This window comes from Carassius carassius, chromosome 8 (assembly GCF_963082965.1).
Source record: "Carassius carassius chromosome 8, fCarCar2.1, whole genome shotgun sequence".
Lineage (NCBI taxonomy): Eukaryota > Metazoa > Chordata > Actinopteri > Cypriniformes > Cyprinidae > Carassius > Carassius carassius.
The window spans coordinates 15,148,361-15,169,281 of NC_081762.1; the positions used below are offsets into that span (position 1 = coordinate 15,148,361).

Sequence of the window (20,921 nt, forward strand, 5' to 3'; positions counted from 1 at the left end):
TGTGTTCTTTTTGGTCAGCATTGGATTTTACCTTGGAACTCTCCCATGGATTTCACCCAGTCTCTTTCTTATTGTTGAATCATGAACACTGACCTTAATTGAAGCAACTGAGGCCTGCAGTTCTTTAGATGTTGTACTGGGTTCTTTTATGACTCATCTGTTCTTGACTTCTGTAGATCGCGGCATGATGTGTTGCTCTTTAACCTTTAATCATCCTTTGGGGTCAAAATGACCCCAATGGATTTTTCCTTCATTTTTTAAAAGTGTTACCTTCATCGCAGGGGCATGAAACTAAATCATCTATCTAAACATGCACAAAAAAACTGGGCTTGATTTGGTTGTTCTAAAGGTGTGTAAAAAAAAATTTACCTTTTAAGGTCTTTGGGGTCAAAATGACCCCACATTGAAAATGAATGGGAAAATGCAAAAAATGACTTTTTAAAATTTTGTTTGTCAAAAAAATAAAACTAAATCCATTATAAATCTGAAAATTTCTACAAATAAACCAAGATCTGGTCCTAGAGCATAAATAAAAAGTAGAAAGAACTTTGTATCTCATACACACACACACACACACACACACAAACACACACATGTATGTGACTGCAACAGAGAGCATTTTTACAGAAATTGGCAAATAAAATTAACTAAACTGGCATAAATCTAAAATTTTTTACATTTAATTCAAGGTCTGGTCCTAGAGCATAAACCCAAAGTGGAACAAACTTTCTATCTCATACACACACACACACACACACACACACACAAACATACGTATGCCACTGCAACAGAGAGCATTTTTATAGAAATTGGCAAATAAAATTAACTAAACTGGCATAAATCTAAAAAATTTTACATTTAATTCAAGGTCTGGTCCTAGAGCATAAACGCAAAGTGGAACAAACTTTCTATCTCATACACACACACACACACACACACACACACACACACAAACATACGTATGCCACTGCAACAGAGAGCATTTTTATAGAAATTGGCAAATAAAATTAACTAAACTGGCATAAATCTAAAAATTTTTACATTTAATTCAAGGTCTGGTCCTAGAGCATAAACCCAAAGTGGAACAAACTTTCTATCTCATACACACACACACACACACACACACACACACAAACATACGTATGCCACTGCAACAGAGAGCATTTTTATAGAAATTGGCAAATAAAATTAACTAAACTGGCATAAATCTAAAAATTTTTACATTTAATTCAAGGTCTGGTCCTAGAGCATAAACCCAAAGTGGAACAAACTTTCTATCTCATACACACACACACACACACACACACACACACACACACACAAACATACGTATGCCACTGCAACAGAGAGCATTTTTATAGAAATTGGCAAATAAAATTAACTAAACTGGCATAAATCTAAAATTTTTTAAATTTAATTCAAGGTCTGGTCCTAGAGCATAAACCCAAAGTGGAACAAACTTTCTATCTCATACACACACACACACACACACACACACACACAAACATACGTATGCCACTGCAACAGACAGCATTTTTATAGAAATTGGCAAATAAAATTAACTAAACTGGCATAAATCTAAAAATTTTTACATTTAATTCAAGGTCTGGTCCTAGAGCATAAACCCAAAGTGGAACAAACTTTCTATCTCATACACACACACACACACACACACACATACACACACACACAAACATACGTATGCCACTGCAACAGAGAGCATTTTTATAGAAATTGGCAAATAAAATCAACTAAACTGGCACAAATCTGAAAAATGTCACATATGCAACATGGAACAAGCTTGTAATATATATTCTATAATATTCTGCTTGTTCTTTCACATGTTTATTAGCCATGTGATTTATAAAAAAAGTTGTTCTGTGTACCCTTCACTCCTGGTCATTACAGTTTATTGGTGCTGTTGTTTTGTATTATATTGGTTTATTTACTTTTAAAATTCATCTTGTTCTAAAATCTCTTGTTCTAAAAAAATAAATAGTTGTTGATAAATAATTTTCTGAAATAAATAGTGTGTGATTACAATCATGTCATAGTGGTGACTTGTTTTTTTCAAATGTATGTATAATAATTTGCAAAAGCAGATAATTCAAAATATATTAGAAAACAACAACAAATTCTAACTCTGACAAAACTACAGATTTTTTTATGTATTTCAAAATGTTTAAATAAATATTCACAAAATATATATCATAAAGTTGTGAGGAGAAGTTGAAGCATCAAGAAAAATGAAGTGAAAATGAATGAGTCTCTATAGCACTCTAGTGGATACATGTGGCCATTGCACTTTAATTCCTAACCCATAAGAAATAAAGTTTTTTGACTAACCTTTAGATGGCAGTATTCTATCCCTAACACATAGAGCAATGTCCAGAAACTATTTAGATTTAATTAAGATCATCATTTAAGTGATTTTTTCTTTAAAAAATCATTTTTCATGAGCCAATTTATGGCCTAGTTATGTAATTGTGCAGTAAATAGGTAAAAAACTTCAAAATTTCCACGAAAACACAGCATAAATGTATAGTTGAGAAGTAAATAAAAAAAATGATATATAGTTTTCCATATAAAAAATGTATATTTCCTTATGCAATCGCTTTTTAAAAGTTTGGGGTAAAAATGACCCCAAAGACTTTAAGTGTCCTTTTTTAGGAGTAATTAAAGGTTAAGCATGCTTCATTGTCAGACAGGTTCTATTTAAGCGATTTCTAGATTCAGTCTAGCAGTAATAAGGCCTGAGTGTGAGTGTTTTCTAAAATAATGTGGTTAATCACAGTTATTTCATGATTTAACAGGAGGGGACAATTCATTTTTCGCATAGAGCCATTTTCACATTTTCCCTTAATAAATTAAATTAAATTAAAATGTATGCATTTAGCAGACGCTTTTATCCAAAGCGACTTACAGTGCATTCAAGCTAACAATTTTCTCCTAACATGTAATGAAATCATCATTTAAAAACAGCATTTGTATTTACTTGCATTATCTTTGTGTAATGTTAACATTTGTTTGATGATCTGAATATTATGTGTGACAAATATGCTAAATAAAAACTTGACTGTAACCTATATATATATATATATATATATATATATAACTTGTTTATATTTAAGGTGCAACTGGTTGTAGTGTTGTTGTTAACTAAAACTTAAAAAAATAATTTTTGGTAATTAAAATAAAGCTGAAATATTAAATATAATAAGAGATGAAAAATGCAAGAAGATAAAAGAAATTTAGAAATGTTCAGTAAGCTGAAGTACTACAATTATAAGTTAAAACTGAAATAAAATTCAAGTTACACAAGAAATATAACAAAATATATAATAAAAATGTCAAAATCACATAAAATTACTCAAACTTCAACTAAAATTACAATGAAGACTGAAAATATAAAAATAAATATAAAAGATAAATGGTAATGTTAATATGCTGTAAATATATAGTAGTCTACATAATACTACAGTTGTATATATAAATAACACTAAAATAACATGACTGCTGCAGGTGTATTTTACAATTTCTCCATAGTTTTTTTTTTCTCAGTAGATAAATGTTGTTTTCATATGTTGTTAACATATTTGTTATTAAAGTAGAACATTTTAACCCTAACCCTTAAGCAGTTAATATCCTTGCTTGCAGCTTGCTAATTGGTTGCTGGTGGTATTGGGAGCAGGGCATAAAGCATCTGATTAGACCAAAATCAGTGTAGTGTAGGATGAGTCATGAATGGACTAAGAGCCACAAAACTCCTGAATTTTTATTTCAGGGGTCGAGGAACAAATTAATTCACAGCAAGAAAAGTTTCCTTTGAGGTCATAAAAATCACTTGTATAGTTATGCAACAGAACAAATAGTTTAATCGGAAATTATAGTGTATATCACACTACTGATATCAAGTGCCCTTACTGTGCGTTCTTCAGTCAAAGTGATTCAAATTCATAGACGACGTTTAATCTGTTATTGGCAGTCTAGCGCCATCCTGTGGCTGGATTACTGACTGCAATCATACAGTACCATGTTATCTACTTTTATCGCTAAACCGAGAACTGCTCGAGGCTTGCTCTTATCTCACATATACACCGATTAATCCGCGAGAAACACTATTTTGATATGTTTAGGTAATTCCAGAAAGCTTTATGAATTCCAGTGGTCGGTACAGGAGCGTGCGACGCGTGAAACACATCAGTCTGACTAACAGTAGTCTGTGAGAGGAAGAGGTCAAAGCCTACTCTGGACCAAACAAAAGTTAAAAGTTCATAATGATCGACAGCATTTAAGAAATATTATAAAGATTTAGTCTAAAGACGCCATGTATTATATCTTATAGTATTTTGTGCGAATCCATTACAAATGGCAAACGGTGCAAAAGTGCAGCAAGGTCACACCTTGGTATTGCCTTTTTGGAGGCTATCTTGTTAAAGAATGTGACAGATAACAAGACAATGCATTACAAACAGGTGAAATAAAGCCGTAAAGTTGCATTACAATAAAGGTTTCTCAATTAATCAAAACATTAAATGATTCTCAAATAAATCAAAACAAAAAGGATTTCTTCAGGATTGTGTAATAAGAATACTTGCAAATGCAAACTGAAAGAAAATGCAGTGGACATAACGGGGCATCACAACTAAAATCTGAATTTAGAAATAGTTATTTCAAACATTTTAGACCAAATTTACAATATTTTCGACTAATTAAACGTGCAACACTTCATGGCAATTGAAGTTTACATTTTGACAACTTTGTACAGTCTTCTTTGTAAGTTTTTGAATGATGTGCTTAAGGCCAACTGAGGGTTAGGTTTAGTTTTTCTTTTTTTTTTTTACTTTTCCGCAACAAATTGTAAAACCTTAAAACCTCCACATTTGAATCCACAAACTGCTAGCACATGAACAACTCGAGACAGGCTTGGAATGATCTTTCACTGTATTTCTCTGACCAAATATGTCATTTGAAGTGTATTTACAGTCCAACATGACAAACTTTCACAAGGCTTTTAATTTATAAAAGACAGAATTTAGTAGTTTTGGAAAGAAGGGGTATGGCACATTGAGGTCCCTCATGCGGGTATGATGAACAAAAAATATACAGGTTAATGCTCTTTTCTCAGGTGTTGCGTGCAGTTCCTCTATATCCCCTGACTGACTCTGCCATACAATGAAAACAACAAATAACCCATGAAAGAGAAGCAGATTTCTGTCCTCAGATCCGTACCTGATTATCCCTGCTCGCAGACACATTCAAACAGACAGACCCGGTCTTCGGTCTCCTCATGGATAAAAAACGCCGGGATTAAAAGCTATTGCTTAACTTTCACATACAAAAGTAAGTATATCATAAACGGGTAGGCAGGTTAGATTTGGATCTACAGCAGGATATTTTTTCAGGTGATTCATAGCAGAGGGCTACAAAGGTTTTCATAATGTTAAGACTTTTTGCAATTACAATAATAAAGATATGTTCACAAGAGCATGGTGAGTAAATGAACAAACATACAAGCCCCTAATTCTCCACTTTTTGATTACAATTACGTTTTTTTGGTAGTATTTTTTTTTTTTTTTTGCTTCATAAATAATGTGAACTGACTTACAAACATTTCTTTGATTGGGAAAACAATAAATAGGCTAATAAAATGATTAGAGATAAATAATTCAGTAGTTGACAATAATATAATCTTCAATGGAGTCACATCTGAGTGCTTGTAATAAATCCACAGGGTCATGAGGCACTGCCTAATGTCCTCTGTACAGTGCCCAAGTACCACTGAAGCTGCCTTCGTGTTGCTATGGAAATAATCACTAATTCAAATGTTTACATGAACGATATGTCTCACCCTGGATGAGAAAAACAGCATGTTTACAAAAATGCAGAATTGAGAAAAATATGATACGGACTGATAAAATTGGGCAGTGAATAGAATGTGGGTTAAACTGGGTTAATGTCACTCATCAGAGTGGATTCTAAAATGCAAAACAATGTCTGCAGGCTACTGTGTTTTGTACACTTACAGTTGATACATATGTGAAATGTATTGCATAAATTTAAAAATACAACCCAGGATAAACTGATAGAGGTGATACTGATTACTCTATGCAGTAATTTACATTACAAAAGACTATGTTATGGTGCTCGCTGTGTGAATCTGTCAAAAAACTGAAAGACAACAACAACAACAACACTAGGATAAACTGAATAAAATCTAGCCTGATAAAATAACACACTATGGTTTAAAAGTTTGGGGTCAGTAAGATTTTTTTTTAAAGAAGTCTCTTATGCTGATCAAGGCTGCATTTATTTGACTAAAAATTGAGTAAAAACAATACTTTCGTTAAATATTAATACGATTTAAAATAACTCTTAATAATGATATAATTTATTCCTGTGATGGCAAAGCTGAATTTTCAGCATCATTACTCCAGTCTTTAGTCACACGATCCTTCAGAAATCATTTTCAATATGCTGATTTGCTGGTCAACAAACAACTAATAGTATTAATACTGAAAACAGTTGTGCAGTTGAGTTTTTCTGGAAAATGTTTTACATTTTGAGCTCTTTGATGAATAAAAGTTCCTAAGCAAAGCATGTATTTGAAATAGAAATCAATGTAATGCATTCTTGCTGACTAAACACATTCATTTCTTTAAAAATCCTACTGTCCCCAAACATTTGACTGGTAGTTTACTGTAGATAGGTCCGTTTTAAGTGCACATTTGTCATCTGCTCTACAACATTTGGATGCCGGTAAAACAGAGGTGCATTCACACAATCGGTGTGATCCAGACTGTAACCTCAAACCATAAAAATAAAATAAAAATCTAAACAGCACTTCAAAAGGCAGCACTTGGGTCTAACTGAGAATCTAGCTCAGGGCGATGGAGAGGGCTAGAAGCAGGTAGCTGTGAAATAGAAGCAGCAGTGGGTCTTTTTTTCTTTTAGAGTACAAGTCTTGCATCTTTAGAGAAGAGTTTAAAACGGCAGACTCCTGAAAAATTGTTTAGTATCCCCTTGCTACCATTTTTCTTCCAAAGATCATTAGGAGGATTCAAGCTCGGAGAAGAACATACACATCAGTTGTATTCATCTTGAATTCTGGCAGGTCGATGAAGGAGATCCAAACAGGAGGTTCGAATTATACAGTGAAATATTCACAATGAGGGTCCGTGATATCTCATTACCCAGAATGGCTTTCTTCTCACAGTAAGGTTTGTGTTTGCCAGTGAATCCGACTGTAGTGGTTCTTGTGAGCAGCACTCAAACTCTTTGAGGTGAAGAGATCTCTCAGACTATCTCTCAGACCTGTGCTTTTTCAAAGCCATCGTTTTAAAACTTTCCACATTTTTTTTAACAAACTATGGCACGTTAGACATATTCATATATATGCTTTCTGCATATGTGCAATGTCTCAATGTCTAAAGGTGCTTGTAATGCAGAGTTTTTAACCGATGAGTTATGAGCTGATATGCTCTGGTTCAATATATACATATTCTCCATATGCAAATAAATAGATATTAGTCGGACGTAAAACACAGGAAACCAAAAAAGCAGTTATCATTCTGCTAAAACGAGAAAAAAACCCTGAATATTGTTCAGTAAAAGTAACAAAATCCATATTTAGAAATTTTGGTTTCAATTCATCCAATGGCAGCTCAATAGCAATAAGCCCCTTTTGCAATGAACTTTCAGTCCTGTGAAATGCTGAACTCATCTGTACTTATAATGGTGAGATAGTAGTAAGGTGATTAGTGTTATTCAGTAGCGCCCTCTCCTGGTCCGGAGGAGTAGCTATTCTTCCGGCCCTGTTTCTGATTCTGCTCCAGATCCTTCTTGCGCTGTTTCTCCATTTTTTCTCTGTTTCTCCGAGTTTTTTCTATCAACACCTTCAGATCCTTCAGCTTTTTCTTTATGAGAGCCCGATCCTGAGAGGACTCTACACCCAGAGCCTGCCAAAAACATACACGGACACACTTACAGGATGTTCAGATGGGTCCTAAGAAACTGCTAATCTCTACAGACAACTTCCACACTGCAGGGAAAGTAGATGGGACATGAATTATTCTTGCAATTTTAGCATATGGCAGAGGAAGCAGTCACTTTAATGGAAAACATTTAACCAGCTATAAAAATTTTTTACTTTTTTTTTAAGATTTAATTTTCTTGTATAAAATCACACAGTTATTGGAAAAAAATAAATAAATCAAACAAACAAATATATTGAAGTTAATCAAAACTTTTTTTCTGCTGTAAATGTATATTAAATAAGTAAATACTTAAATAATGCAATAAACTAGCTAATTTATTAGTGTAATATACAAAATAATATATGACTCTAAATGTGAAAAAATGAAGTTAATGATGTTTATATGTTGATCATTGAAAATGTATGTTTTTGCCATCATATATGTTCTTAATTTGACAGATTTTCACCATAAAGAAATAGACAGACTAAATTATCCCAACAAATCTGTTCCTCACCTTGAGTGCTGTGCTGTCCAGCTTGAGCAGCTGCTCTCCATCCACATTCTTGGCAGTAAAAAGAGAGACATACTGTTCCAGGTTCAGACCCATGAGCCAGCATGACACCTGTTGACATGTCCATTCAGTCACGCTGCGGTTCTGCCACTGGTACGGCTTCGGAGGAGGACCGTCATCTAGAATCTGACACACACACGCAAACTTACAGCACATAGTCATCAGCACTAATTAATCATATACGTTGACTGGCTTCTATGCATTACACATGCATTTTAAGAAATCAAAGTTAATATATATATATATATATATATATATATATATATATATATATAAAATTTTCTGAGAAAAATTAAATAAAATGTCAAATTAAAATAAAAAAATATTGTTGGATCACAGAACATTCTGGGATTCAAACTCATTCAAACAAAGTCTCACCTCATCTTCAATCATATCCACACTCTAATAAACGCAGCGTAAAAGGAGAAGAAAAACCCTTACTGAATCAGAAAAAGCTGATCTTTCAAGGCAGAACAAGTGATGCTTTAGAATAGATATACTTAACAACATGTTTGGGACAACATAAGGGTTAAGTAAATCTTGACCGAAATTTTTATTTTTGAATTTTAAACAGAATTCAGGTTGTAAGTACAAACAATACCTCATCTGAGGAGAGCATTAGTGTCTGCGATCGGCTGGACATCTTAGCATCGGTCAGGAGGCCACTGACCTCTGTGGAGCTGGTGCTGCTGAGGCTGAGGTCATCAGTGACACCAGGACCCTGGAGGAGAAATACACCTGTAAGACATCTCTCATCTGATTGACACATCTCCCCATGTATCAATTTGATTTGATTGAATTATTTCTCTTTATTACTTGAGAGGTAATCATTTATTCCTTGATTCTGATTGTTTTATTGACTATGACAGAGAATTATCAGTGTAATTTAGGGTTGACTGACAGTTAAGCCAATTAAGTCTTTTAAGATTAACGAGACAAAAGGAGACATGCACACCCCGACAAAATGCTTTGTGTACGCTGATGCTGTCACTCATGTGATAATCGGGATAATTTGTCACAGAGTAAATTCATTTGCATTTTTAAATGAACGCATTTAGGGAAAGTCTTTCAACATGATGCGTTTGAATATGATTTTGGTCAGATGTTCTAAACACTGTGTCACAGTTTCAAGAATTAAATGGCATTATGTTCACCGGTCGTTTTTCTCTGTAAAATATTGCTGAAAAGATTCGAGTTCCTCAATGTCAAACATTTTTTGAAGAGACACACTCTCGTCCCTGTAGAGACTATCCACACACGTTTACCAGTCTGGTTGTCTCCAACACCTCAAAGTCTGTAAAAGAGATTCTGAACTGAATATAAAAATACACTGAATCGGTTGGGCTGTTTGCTGGCACAAAAATGATTCATTTAAAGCTAACTGAACGCCTTGACTCAGCATGGGGAGCAGGCCACAGTTTTTGTCGTTCAAACTTAACACAAGATTTCATTGATCCCAGAAACACAGCCTGAGCAAGGTCACATTTTGTGAAGTTCCTCTATTTTAAGAATATGAAAAAATTAAAGAGTGTTAGGAGTCAGAATGCATGCAGCCGAGGGAAATTGCCCAATACTTTAGAATAATTTAGCAACAATGAAACAGTAGCGTGCCACTTCTGTGTTTCTACAGCTAAAATCAGAGAAACGTCCGATTAGCCTTGGATCTGAGCAAACTTGATACAGTACCACATAATATGAATAGGAGAAGAAGCGTGGCCAGGAAAAAGATTTCTGTTCAATGGAAATGCAACACACCAGAGAGAGGTTACAGTATATCACTAAACAGGCAGCAGGCATTTATATTTTAAACAACTGATTGCAATTTCTGTTAAACTAGCAACAGTATTTAGATAAATACTTTATGTATATATACGCCAGTTTGACTTTTCTCACCTTGCTCTTGCATGTTTCAGGACTGTTCTCTGTTGAAGGTCCTGTGGAGCTAAAGATAGGGGACTGGTTATTCAAGCATACATAATGACTGAATGACTGGTACAAGAGCTGAGACAGATCATACTCGCAGATGGGAGCTGCATTTATTTCACTACTTTTTAGACTTAAGGTTCAGCCTTAATTTAGGTATTTTTTTTTATTTGCATTGTTAAAAGTCTATCCAGGGATCCAGGGACTGTGACGCTGTGGAATATGACCGGTCATCCATTTATTCCCGGTGGAAATAAAACCTTTATTTAGCCTTGCATCTGCAATTCTCTTTAATCATCGATTAAGCAATTCTTTGAATCACTGAAGACTCATTCGAATGCAAAATGTGTGTGTTATGTCCTGCAGTCTGGCACATCTGAGATGTACAGCCCAGGACAGATTGCTATAACTAGGTATAATATAATATAATATAACTAGGTGTGTAAGATCAAGAAAAATAAAATGAGAAAAAAGTTTTGTACATTAAATCCGAGGACAAATCCAAGCTGAAAAGATTTTCTTTGATTTTTTTTTTCCTTTTTAACTAGTGTGGAAGCTCTTTTGCACTTTTATTCATCTTGCAGTCCTGGAGACCTCAGTTTTAAGGCACAGCTGGGCACGTACTTTACAATTCATGAGACTTAGGTTACAACGCATTTATCCTGACATTGAATTGAAAAGGATCTCAAAAATCCTGCTATTTCATTTGTAGGTAGGCTGATCATAAACATATTAGATATATATTAGATATGTGGTTCTTTATTTACCTTTTACCAGGAGATCCTTTTGGATCCTGCTTTTTCCCTTGACTCTTCCTCAGAGAAGATCTGAAAGTATTACCAGAAGCTTGTTACAGTTTGGGATGAGAGAATTCCCATCAGTAATATTCACAGTTTCTTTTATTGAATCTACACTACCAGTTTGGTGTCAATACATTTTTTAAAATACTTTTGTTCAGCAAATATGCATTAAATTGATCTAAAATCGACAATAATAACATTTAGAATGTTACCAAATATTTCCATTTTTTAAATAAATGCTGTTCTTTTACACTTTCTTTTAATCAAAGAATCTTGAAACATCCGAATATTACGCACAAATATTAAGCAGCACAACTGTTTTCAAGAATGACAAGATTGTTTTTGGACCAAATCAGCATATTAGAATGATTTCTGAAGGATCGTGTGAAACTGAAGACTGTAGTAATGACTTCTGAATATTCCGCTTTGCCCCCACAGGAAATGTATTAAAAATATATATTAAAAGAGAAAACAGTTGGTAAGGATAAGCGATCTAAGATTTTTTTAAAGCAGTTCACATCAACAGACAGAAGGTTAGTGTCTTCTGCATTCATTCTGACAATTACATAAAGCTCTACTGTACTTTTATACATCATCATCATACATGTAAACGTAGAATTGGCACCATCTTACCCCAAGTCTAGAAGTTTTTTGCCAGATTTATCATCACGACTTGCTGAAGAGCCTGTAGAAAAATCAGGCAGAGGCAAATAGCAACATTTACTGAATAGAGGCCATATCCATTACTTCAAGTGCTCCTCTTGCTATGTTATCTTTTCTTGAGGGACTTTTCCTCATTGTGTCTCTCAGGCTTTAAGCATCATTCATTAGGCCTGTAATTGAGCCCTAATCAGGTAAAAATGATTTGGTGCATCTACCTTCATTATCAGGTCCCTGAGGCTGCGGGTGTTTGAGCCTGGCCTCTGAGGCACAAGCCACCCTGGAGGATTGAGGCCCAGAGCCCTACAGACAGCAACAGAAAGAAAGAGAGGTTGTTATACATCTAAAAAGAATGCTCTTTGCAACAATAAGTGGTTTCCTGTCTGTTTTTGCTGACCCAACAGATGTACGGTATTATGGATATTACAGACACTTACAACAGTTAGACACAGTGTGGTTAGGATTCTGAGAGAGGAAGCAATGTAAATAATGTTTTCTCAGGAAACCTAAAAAATATGCTAAATAGGTAAAAACAGGCCCTTAGGCAACAACAATTTGTAACTTGATCCTGCTGTTCAAGAACAACAATATGTACAATAACACGTTCTAGCTTTTCTCCTGTTTTGTGATCCTATCCCACCCTAAGAACCAATGATTGAAAACAAAACTTACTCGAGAGGAAAAAAAAGTTACAACTGTGGCTATTCATACATCATAAATGTATTTAATGTTAATGTAGTATTTTGTAACCATAGAAAGCTGACATATTCTACACATACTCATGAATTAAGCATGAGATTAGAATCGACTTTCATTCTTTATCAGAGCATCTGGCTTAAATGTCCTGAGTCTGAATGAGAAGTGTTTGGTGCGTGTGAAAGTGAGTCTTACCCTCTCGTTTCTCTCAGGGTGAGTTCCACTGGTTCCTGTCAGCTCGTCCAGTTCTAGCACAAAAAACAGATCTGTACAATTACATAACATAATATACACGGACTGTGAAACAGCGACATATTTATTATATACATTGGTGACCAAAATTATTAGAACACTAGTATATTCAGCAGCTAAACAAATGTTTTTAAGTCAGCTATTTCTATCTTTTTTGCTGTAGCTGCAACAGCCAGTGCCTCACACAGAGATCTGATCTCATCATCATCCAGTCCGTCTGGAATAACAAGAAGAAACCGAGACAGACTAAAGAACGCTTCAAGAAACCAAGGCTACAGTATTGTTAAAAGTTTTAGGCACTTATGTAAAAAAGCTGTAAAACGAGGATGCTGTCAAAAATACTGTTATAGATTTTTTTTTAAATCTTTTAAATTCTATTAACTAAATTAAATCAACAAGTGTGACCATGTGTTTAAAGCAGCTTTTGCCCTAGGTGCACAGTTTTTCAGGTATCTTTGCAGGTAGGTCTCTTGAAGCGTCGTTGAGACGTTGCCACAGTTCTTCTGGATTTATTCTGTCTCAGTTTCTTCTTGTCATTCCAGACGGACTGGATGATGATGAGATCAGATCTCTGTGTGAGGCACTGGCTGTTGTCAGACAAAAATTAATGTTTGGAAATGTAAACTGATATTTCCTACTGACACACTACAGCAAAAGATAAAAATAACTCACTTAAAGCCATTTTTAGCTGCTGAAAATGTTATAATAATTTTGGCCACCACTGTATATATTTAAATATAAATACATATATTTCTTGAGCACCAAATCAGTGAATGTGACACGGAATAAATTACAATTTAAATGTATGTTATACTGTATATATATATATATGTGTGTGTGTGTGTGTTTGAATAAGAGACTTACAAAACATTAACAAATTTAGCTGACCCTAAACCATGCTCTACACTAAACACACAGTGCAGTGTAGGAAAAGTATATTATTTTTTCTAATAATTCATAATGTCTTTAGCAAACCTGAAGCCCAAGGAATGAAAAACATAACCGCTTTAACATAAGAAAATTTGCCCTCTGGCCCAGTCAGAGCTCTGACCTCAACCCGACTAAGACCTCAAGAGAGCGCTGCACACCAGACATCCTAAGAAATGTACTCATACTGAAAGAGAAATGTGGCAAAATTCCTCCCGACCATAGTGCGGGCTTGATCTGCAATCATGGGAATCGTTTGGTGGAGGTTGAGGGTGGGACAACCACCACTTTTTCCAACATCACATTTTTCATCCATTACTGTGAATATTTACATACATACATGAAATCATTTCATTGTTTGTGTCTAAGCACTTTTATGACCAAATTCACATACTTTACACCAGGGGTGGGCAAACTTTTTGACTCAAAGGCCACATCAAGTTTTCCACATTAAGTAAGGGGTCGTATAATATGTTTATGACAAATTAAGCTTTGATTTTAGATTTTTTTAAATTTTTTTATTCTAAATTTAATTTACGGAATATATACTTGTACATAGGCCTATATGGCAGTTCTATTCTTATACCATCTCTAACTTTTTTTATAGGCACTTTATGACACACAGATGAGTTGTATTGGTGTACAAGTCGACTGATGTATAAGACACATTTTATTTATATGTTTACAAACATTAGAGACATGTATGTTCCCCACTCTCCACAAAAAAGCCCTGTAGATTTAGCAATGTTCAGAATAGAAAAAAATAATGAAAATATAAGTAAAAAGAAACACAAATTATAGTGGCATTCACTCTAATTGAATCCGTCAAAACTAGACTAAGCGCCTATCTTTAGCGAAGCAGTGCAGAAAGCCTCTGAAATGTGCCGCAGCGTGGCTGGTGTAAGCAAGCATTGACTAGAGTGGCTGCGTTGGAGAAGCGGGATGGTGTACAGTTAATCAGGGGTTATATACAGGATACAGCTCTGACTGGAAATGAACAATGAAATTCATTTTCTACCTATTAGATTGTGTTTTATGAATGTCTACACCTACCCCTTAGAATAATGAAATTTTTAAAATTATTGTTGTCCAGTGTGACAAAAAATCTGCTGTATTGATGTGCGCATGCCCAGTAACACCATTCGTATCCCTTCTAGCCTTAACCGCTATATACCGCACTACAGGCTATTGGATTTTACCATCTATTGGATTTTACTGATATTGCATCAAATTAGCTAATTTGGACCAACTGCATCATGGGGAGGATGAAAATGGCTGTAGTTTGCCCACCTCTGCAGATTTGTATAATTTTTTTAATTTCTTGGAGGCCACCACAGGAGTGATAGCGGGCCATAGTTTGGACACCCCTGCTTTACATATTTTTCTGCAACTATAGTTCTCATGCTCATGGATAGGAGAAAGTATTTTAACACGTTAAAAATTGCTTTAAATGCAAAAAATGACAGTAATCCACTATGAAATATCAGGTACTTTGGTTGATGAAAACATATAATCCTACAACAGACTTCTGGCTAGTTTGTTTATAAGATACAATGCCCTGTAGCCGATATATGCTATTTATGGATATTTGAAATGAAATGGTTCTTGTTGGAAACAGGGCTGAGAGGTTTCCTGCAGAAGAGGCTTTCGGTGAACTGAGGCCGTCCCTGCGGCAGTACTTCCTCATAATCTGCTTCATTCAGTCACAATGCATCCAATCAGCTTTCCAGCGCTGTCCACTCTTATCACAGTGATCATAGCGGATTCAGAATAGGCAGATTTGAAGGGCCAGTGCACCCATTACTATTGAGTGTGTGAGGTGTGAAGCATCAAGCGCTTGAGAAGAATGATGCTGCTTTAATTCCATTAACGAACCTCAGTTGTACACAGCTGAGTTCAAAGCGAGTGAGGGTGTAGGGGTATTGGTGCAGAATGGAGTTTATTACAGAGAGATACTGTTACATAACAAGCAGAAAGTGCTCGCCTTATTTAACTTGACACAAGTGAGGCTATGAGGAACAAAAATATTTTTTGAATATGTCGCACTGTTGTGTCCCAGGGCACTGTTTGTTCAGCTGTCAGTGTATTGAAAATAAAGTATAAATGATTTTTATGTGAACTATTATTATTATTATTATTATATAATTAATTTTATTCAAATGATTATCATTATGATTATTATTACTACTACTATTACTACTATTTAAAAATAAAAAAGATAATAATAATAAAAAAAATACTTTTATTATTAGCTCATCAACATGCATAATACAATAATTTGAAATATATATATATATATATATATATATATATATATATATATATATATATATATATATATAATTTTGTGTTATTTAAAAAATAAATAATTATTGTTATTTTTATTACTCTCACTCTGTCTCTCTCTATATATATTAGTATTTAAAATTATTGAATTATGCATGTTGATAATAATAAGAATATATGATTCATATTATTATCATCATAATGCATAATACAATAATTTTTTAAATAACAACATTAAAAAATAATAAGAATTAAAATAAATAATAATAATAATAATGAAGAATTAGCACCAAATGTATAAATATTTAATGTTAACAACTCATATTCAGTTCCCTTTTTAATGGCTTGTTCTGTATATTTGTATGAGGATTAAAAAAAAATGTAAGCAATATTTATCATATCATCACTGAACACTGTGGCTTTAACAAAATGTCATGGAATATTGGGTGTGTTTTATACATTGGTTTTGACATATTTCCCCTTTGTAGAAGCTGAAACCCATGTTTTTTCTTCATATCTTTCTGATAAGCACAGCTTTAATTGTGACTAATAAGCAAATTTTTCCTGTGTATTAATTGTTTCCTGTCACATAATAATGATGCCCATCTGGTACCTGCATAGTGCTTCACCTACCACTAAATCACTATTAATAGTTTGGGTGCAAAACACGACCTGCTGTATAAAGTGTGTCCTGGTACCTGAGCAAGCATGTTTTTATATGAGTTCTGGTTTGAGGATACTTGTCAAATAGAAGACGGATGATCATTTTAGTAATTAATAAGCCAGTGGGGGAGAGTGTTGAGATGTTTGTGACTCACCTGCTCCAGCAACACTTCTCCTCTGACACTGTAAGGCTGTCAGTCTCTCAGTCAGCTGGGCTCGGCTCTCAGCGCTGTTGTTGTTGTTGTTTACCTGGATGCCATTTTGCTTCATCAGCTGCATCAGCTCTGACTCCAATGTAGCAATCTAAACAAGACCACACGTGCTATAGTTTTTATACAACACACATATGGATTATACAGTATAGATGTCTCTTATGGTCACCAAGTACAGTAAAACAGTAATATTGTTAAATATTCTTACAATTTTAAATAACTGTTTTCAATTTTCACATATATTTTATGCAATTTATTCCTGTGATGGCAGATATTTACTCCAGTCTTCAGTTTCACAATATGCAGATTTGCTGCTCAAGAAATATTTCTTCATTCATCATTGTTGAAAACAAGTTCAGTTGCATAATATTTTTGTAGAAATTCATACTTTTTTGTGATTCTTGGATTAGAGAACAGCATTTATTTGAAATAGAATGCTTTCGTATAATTATAATATTATATTATAAAGATTTACTTTCATGTTTGATCTTAATGTGTCCTTGCTAAATAAAAGTATTCATTTCTTTCCAAAAATAAATAAATAAATAAAAATAAAATATATTTTTAACAGGGTAGTATATACTCCTATATGAAAAAAGCTCTATTATATTATAAGATATTATATAAGATATTATCAGTTAAACAGTTTATCAGTTAAAAGATGTGCCTTCCTGCCACCAGATGTACAGTACTGTACTTGTTCTGTACAAGTTCTATTCTATATGTTGGTTTCTTATGGATCTTGTATGTGGCCCATTTCACAGTATAACACTTGTAAAATATAATTACAGGTCTGTATAAATCATATCTAACTACAGTACAAGTATGTACTGTGATATTTGAAATAGATTTACAGAAAAATTATTTTACTCCCACTGAATTTGCGCATGCAAATAGCATACCATTTATTGACACACTCACTTACATCTCTACTGGATGTTACCTAATTAATATTCAAACTGACAAGGTCTGTAATGTTTTAATATCGTTCCTAAGCTTTGTCTCATCCAAATTTCCAACAAAACATTTAAGAATCTTGCTCAGTTGCTATATACAGTACCTTTTCCACGCAGGCTCAAAAACTGACTTGGATGATTTCACAGTACAAGACAGTGGCCATGAAATGCCGTGAAATGCACTGACGTGTTTGTGTGTGTGTGTGCAGATAATTACCCTAACTTGAAGACTCTGGATTTCAGTCAAATGAGTTTTTTCCGCCTCCTCCAGCCTCTGCTTCTCTGCATCCTCCCTATGAGCAAACTCCATCTCTCTGAAAGCAAGCAAAGACGGAGATTTGGCGAAAGGACAAGATTGTTTGTGCTCATATATGGGCTTGCATGGACCTATTAGTCTGTTTCGAAGGGCTTTGAGAGCAGAGTACCTCATTATCAAGCAAATAACAAAAAACAAATCCATCAAACTACTGTCAACTATGAGACTTCTTGTACAATGGATTGCCATGACTGCTTACTCAGGCTCGTCAGCATAGATAGACAGCGACTCTGCAGTTAACTATGGCTATAATGCCTGAAGGGAAAACAAAATTAAAGGCCGTCAGGCTCCAGAGGAGAGGAGCTGTGATAGAAATGACCACAGAGTTCAGCTTACACACACTTTTAGGCTTAAGGAATGCGCGCTGAGATTCCCACAAACTTCAGCCATCAAGACGACTAAACTCACAGTTCACAGTTCTATAATCACAACGTATCTTTTCATTTTATAACCTAAGCTGCATTTTAGGATGCTACCTAACATATCAGCTCCCCTATGTAGGGAGCAGACAGCGAGGGAACAAACAAAGTTTTAGAACACCACTACTTCAAAAACTCAGAAGCTCTTTTACTGCCATTCATGGTAATGAGCTCATTTGTGGTCTTTTGTGAAGAACAGCAGCCATATAATCAAGATCCCTCTCTTCAGCACTGCGCTGGTATTATAATTACCTGAAATGTAATTAGTAGTCTCTATAAATTCTCTTATGTTTAAAGGACATAGTTAAAGTACGCTTCGATCATCTCAGAAACTGTACCTCTGCTGGAAGTCCTTAATGAGCTTCTTGGCCTTGTTGTACTTCTTTTCCAGGGCCTGATACTGATTCTGGGCCTCCTTCAGATGTTCATTGACCGTATGGCACAGAGTCTGAGCCTCAATCCAATAGCTCTCCAGTTTTAGCATCCTCTCCTTATTGTCCTCAATGCTTTGCTTGAGCTGCGTCTTCTCTCTCTCCCACCTTGACTTCTCTTTTTCCACTGCAGCCAGCTATATACAGAATCCAGGATGGAGACACAGGGAAGACATGAAGGTAAAAAAAGTTAATAGAGCATATAGTGAACTATTTAAATGGACATTAAAGACAACATGAAAACAAAACCGACCCAATTTACCAACTTAAGAAATGTTCCTGGGCATACTACTTTTATTTTACAGGAATGATACATTGAACAATAGAATGAAAAACACACATCAACATGTCTTCATATGAGATGGAGGAATATAAATAGATTTGTTCACACCATAAACAAGCCGTGACTGTCTACACTGTCATTTCACAAGTGATGAAATCTGATTTTTGTTCAGGCGGTGTAGTCAATATCCGGCGCATCTACAGTACATGGGTTGCTATAATAATGATGTAAACGTCAGCACTACTGTATGCCAAGAGATTTTCTCAGATAACAACAGAGTAGCCGTCAGTGTGGAAAGCTCAAATTTGTAATTCTGCTCATGTCTAACATGACATTTGCCACTGAATTCACAAGGTGCTTTAGAGAAGGTGCTTTAAGCATTCATGCATATACTGTCCAAAGCCGCTGACTCATTCACTATTCACTACATAGTGAATGCCACTAGTTCTGAGGAAAGTTTGAGTAAAAAAAGGTATATTTGTAGATCACGATGCACCATGTTCTGAATGAAGTTTGTTTACACTACAAAATACAAAACAGATTTGAGTTGGTTGCAACAAAAACATAAACGAATACAATTAGTTTTTAGTTAATAAAGATAGCTAAGATACAATATGTGACCCTGGATTACAAAACCAGTCATTTCGAAACTGAGATATATTAGAGCTGTAATCAGGCCATAAAAATTAGGCCCGACAGGACCCGAGCCCGACGTGTACATTTTGATTGACAGCTTTTTAAAAGCCCGAACCCGTTTACAGCCCAACATTATTCAAATGTACGCACCAATAAAAACGAGTCTTTTTTAACAAATTAAATTAAGATAAATTTTAAATTAAGATGGGTATTTGGCAATAACGAAATTAAGATATAGGCTCTGCTGGATTTGCTTCGCCACTAGCAGCTGACATTTAATAAAAGAATAATGCCAACATTAGCGTAAATACTCTGTCCACATTATGCATTAAAGACTCAATTAATATTTAGTAGGGGTGTAACGATTCACTCGTTTTCTCGATGCATCGATTACAAACCCTGTCGATTCATATGCATCGATCTTGAAACATGATTTTTGAATCGTGAATCACCAATCTTGGACAGTAATCGATTCAAAATGCTAAGAATCGAATGAATCGCGATTTCTATAGCGATTCAATGCTTTCAAAATGTATACACATTAAATTACTACACGCACAAATTAATGGAGACCTTGAAGAGTGTTCGTGAATCGTGCCTCTTATCTGTCCTTCACGCGCTCCACCGTTTACCGCCTGTGAGACTGTCACAGGATTGCGCTCGCGCTCCGTTCGTCTCTGACGCAGCTGACGTGTGATCTATAGGACTCGTGGCCAGTAATGCTAACGTGAAGTAGTTTTACTTTTCTGTAGTTTGTCAATGGCTCTCTGCATCTTACCGACGGAGTTACCGGAGCTGTATTTATTGCATGGACGGAGCAGAAATGTAAGTGTCTAAATCATACGCACAGATCCATTGAATGATAAATATGTTTAAACAATGCGGATGAACCGAATGTACGAAGGAAACTGTTA

At 34.8% G+C, this 20,921-nt stretch overlaps 1 protein-coding gene across 6 annotated transcripts in view; it reads right to left on the minus strand.

Moving 5' to 3' along the window:
• Positions 1-4,926: 4,926 nt before the first annotated feature.
• Positions 4,927-20,921, minus strand: part of LOC132145402 (neurabin-1-like) — a 57,756-nt gene continuing 41,761 nt past the window's right edge. For 4 of the 6 annotated variants that reach the window (XM_059556416.1, XM_059556415.1, XM_059556413.1 and 1 more), the window contains exons 9-20: positions 18,996-19,225; positions 18,140-18,236; positions 16,910-17,057; positions 12,822-12,892; positions 12,149-12,233; positions 11,904-11,955; positions 11,238-11,297; positions 10,441-10,489; positions 9,149-9,268; positions 8,926-8,949; positions 8,491-8,673; positions 4,927-7,958 (exon numbers count right to left, since the gene is read on the minus strand). In XM_059556416.1, the coding sequence (XP_059412399.1) occupies positions 7,764-7,958; positions 8,491-8,673; positions 8,926-8,949; positions 9,149-9,268; positions 10,441-10,489; positions 11,238-11,297; positions 11,904-11,955; positions 12,149-12,233; positions 12,822-12,892; positions 16,910-17,057; positions 18,140-18,236; positions 18,996-19,225 (1,314 nt within the window). In that variant the 3' untranslated portion in view covers positions 4,927-7,763. The remainder of the gene's footprint in view (positions 7,959-8,490; positions 8,674-8,925; positions 8,950-9,148; positions 9,269-10,440; positions 10,490-11,237; positions 11,298-11,903; positions 11,956-12,148; positions 12,234-12,821; positions 12,893-16,909; positions 17,058-18,139; positions 18,237-18,995; positions 19,226-20,921) is intronic. The other 2 variants (XM_059556418.1, XM_059556419.1) reach the window with 2 other exon arrangements.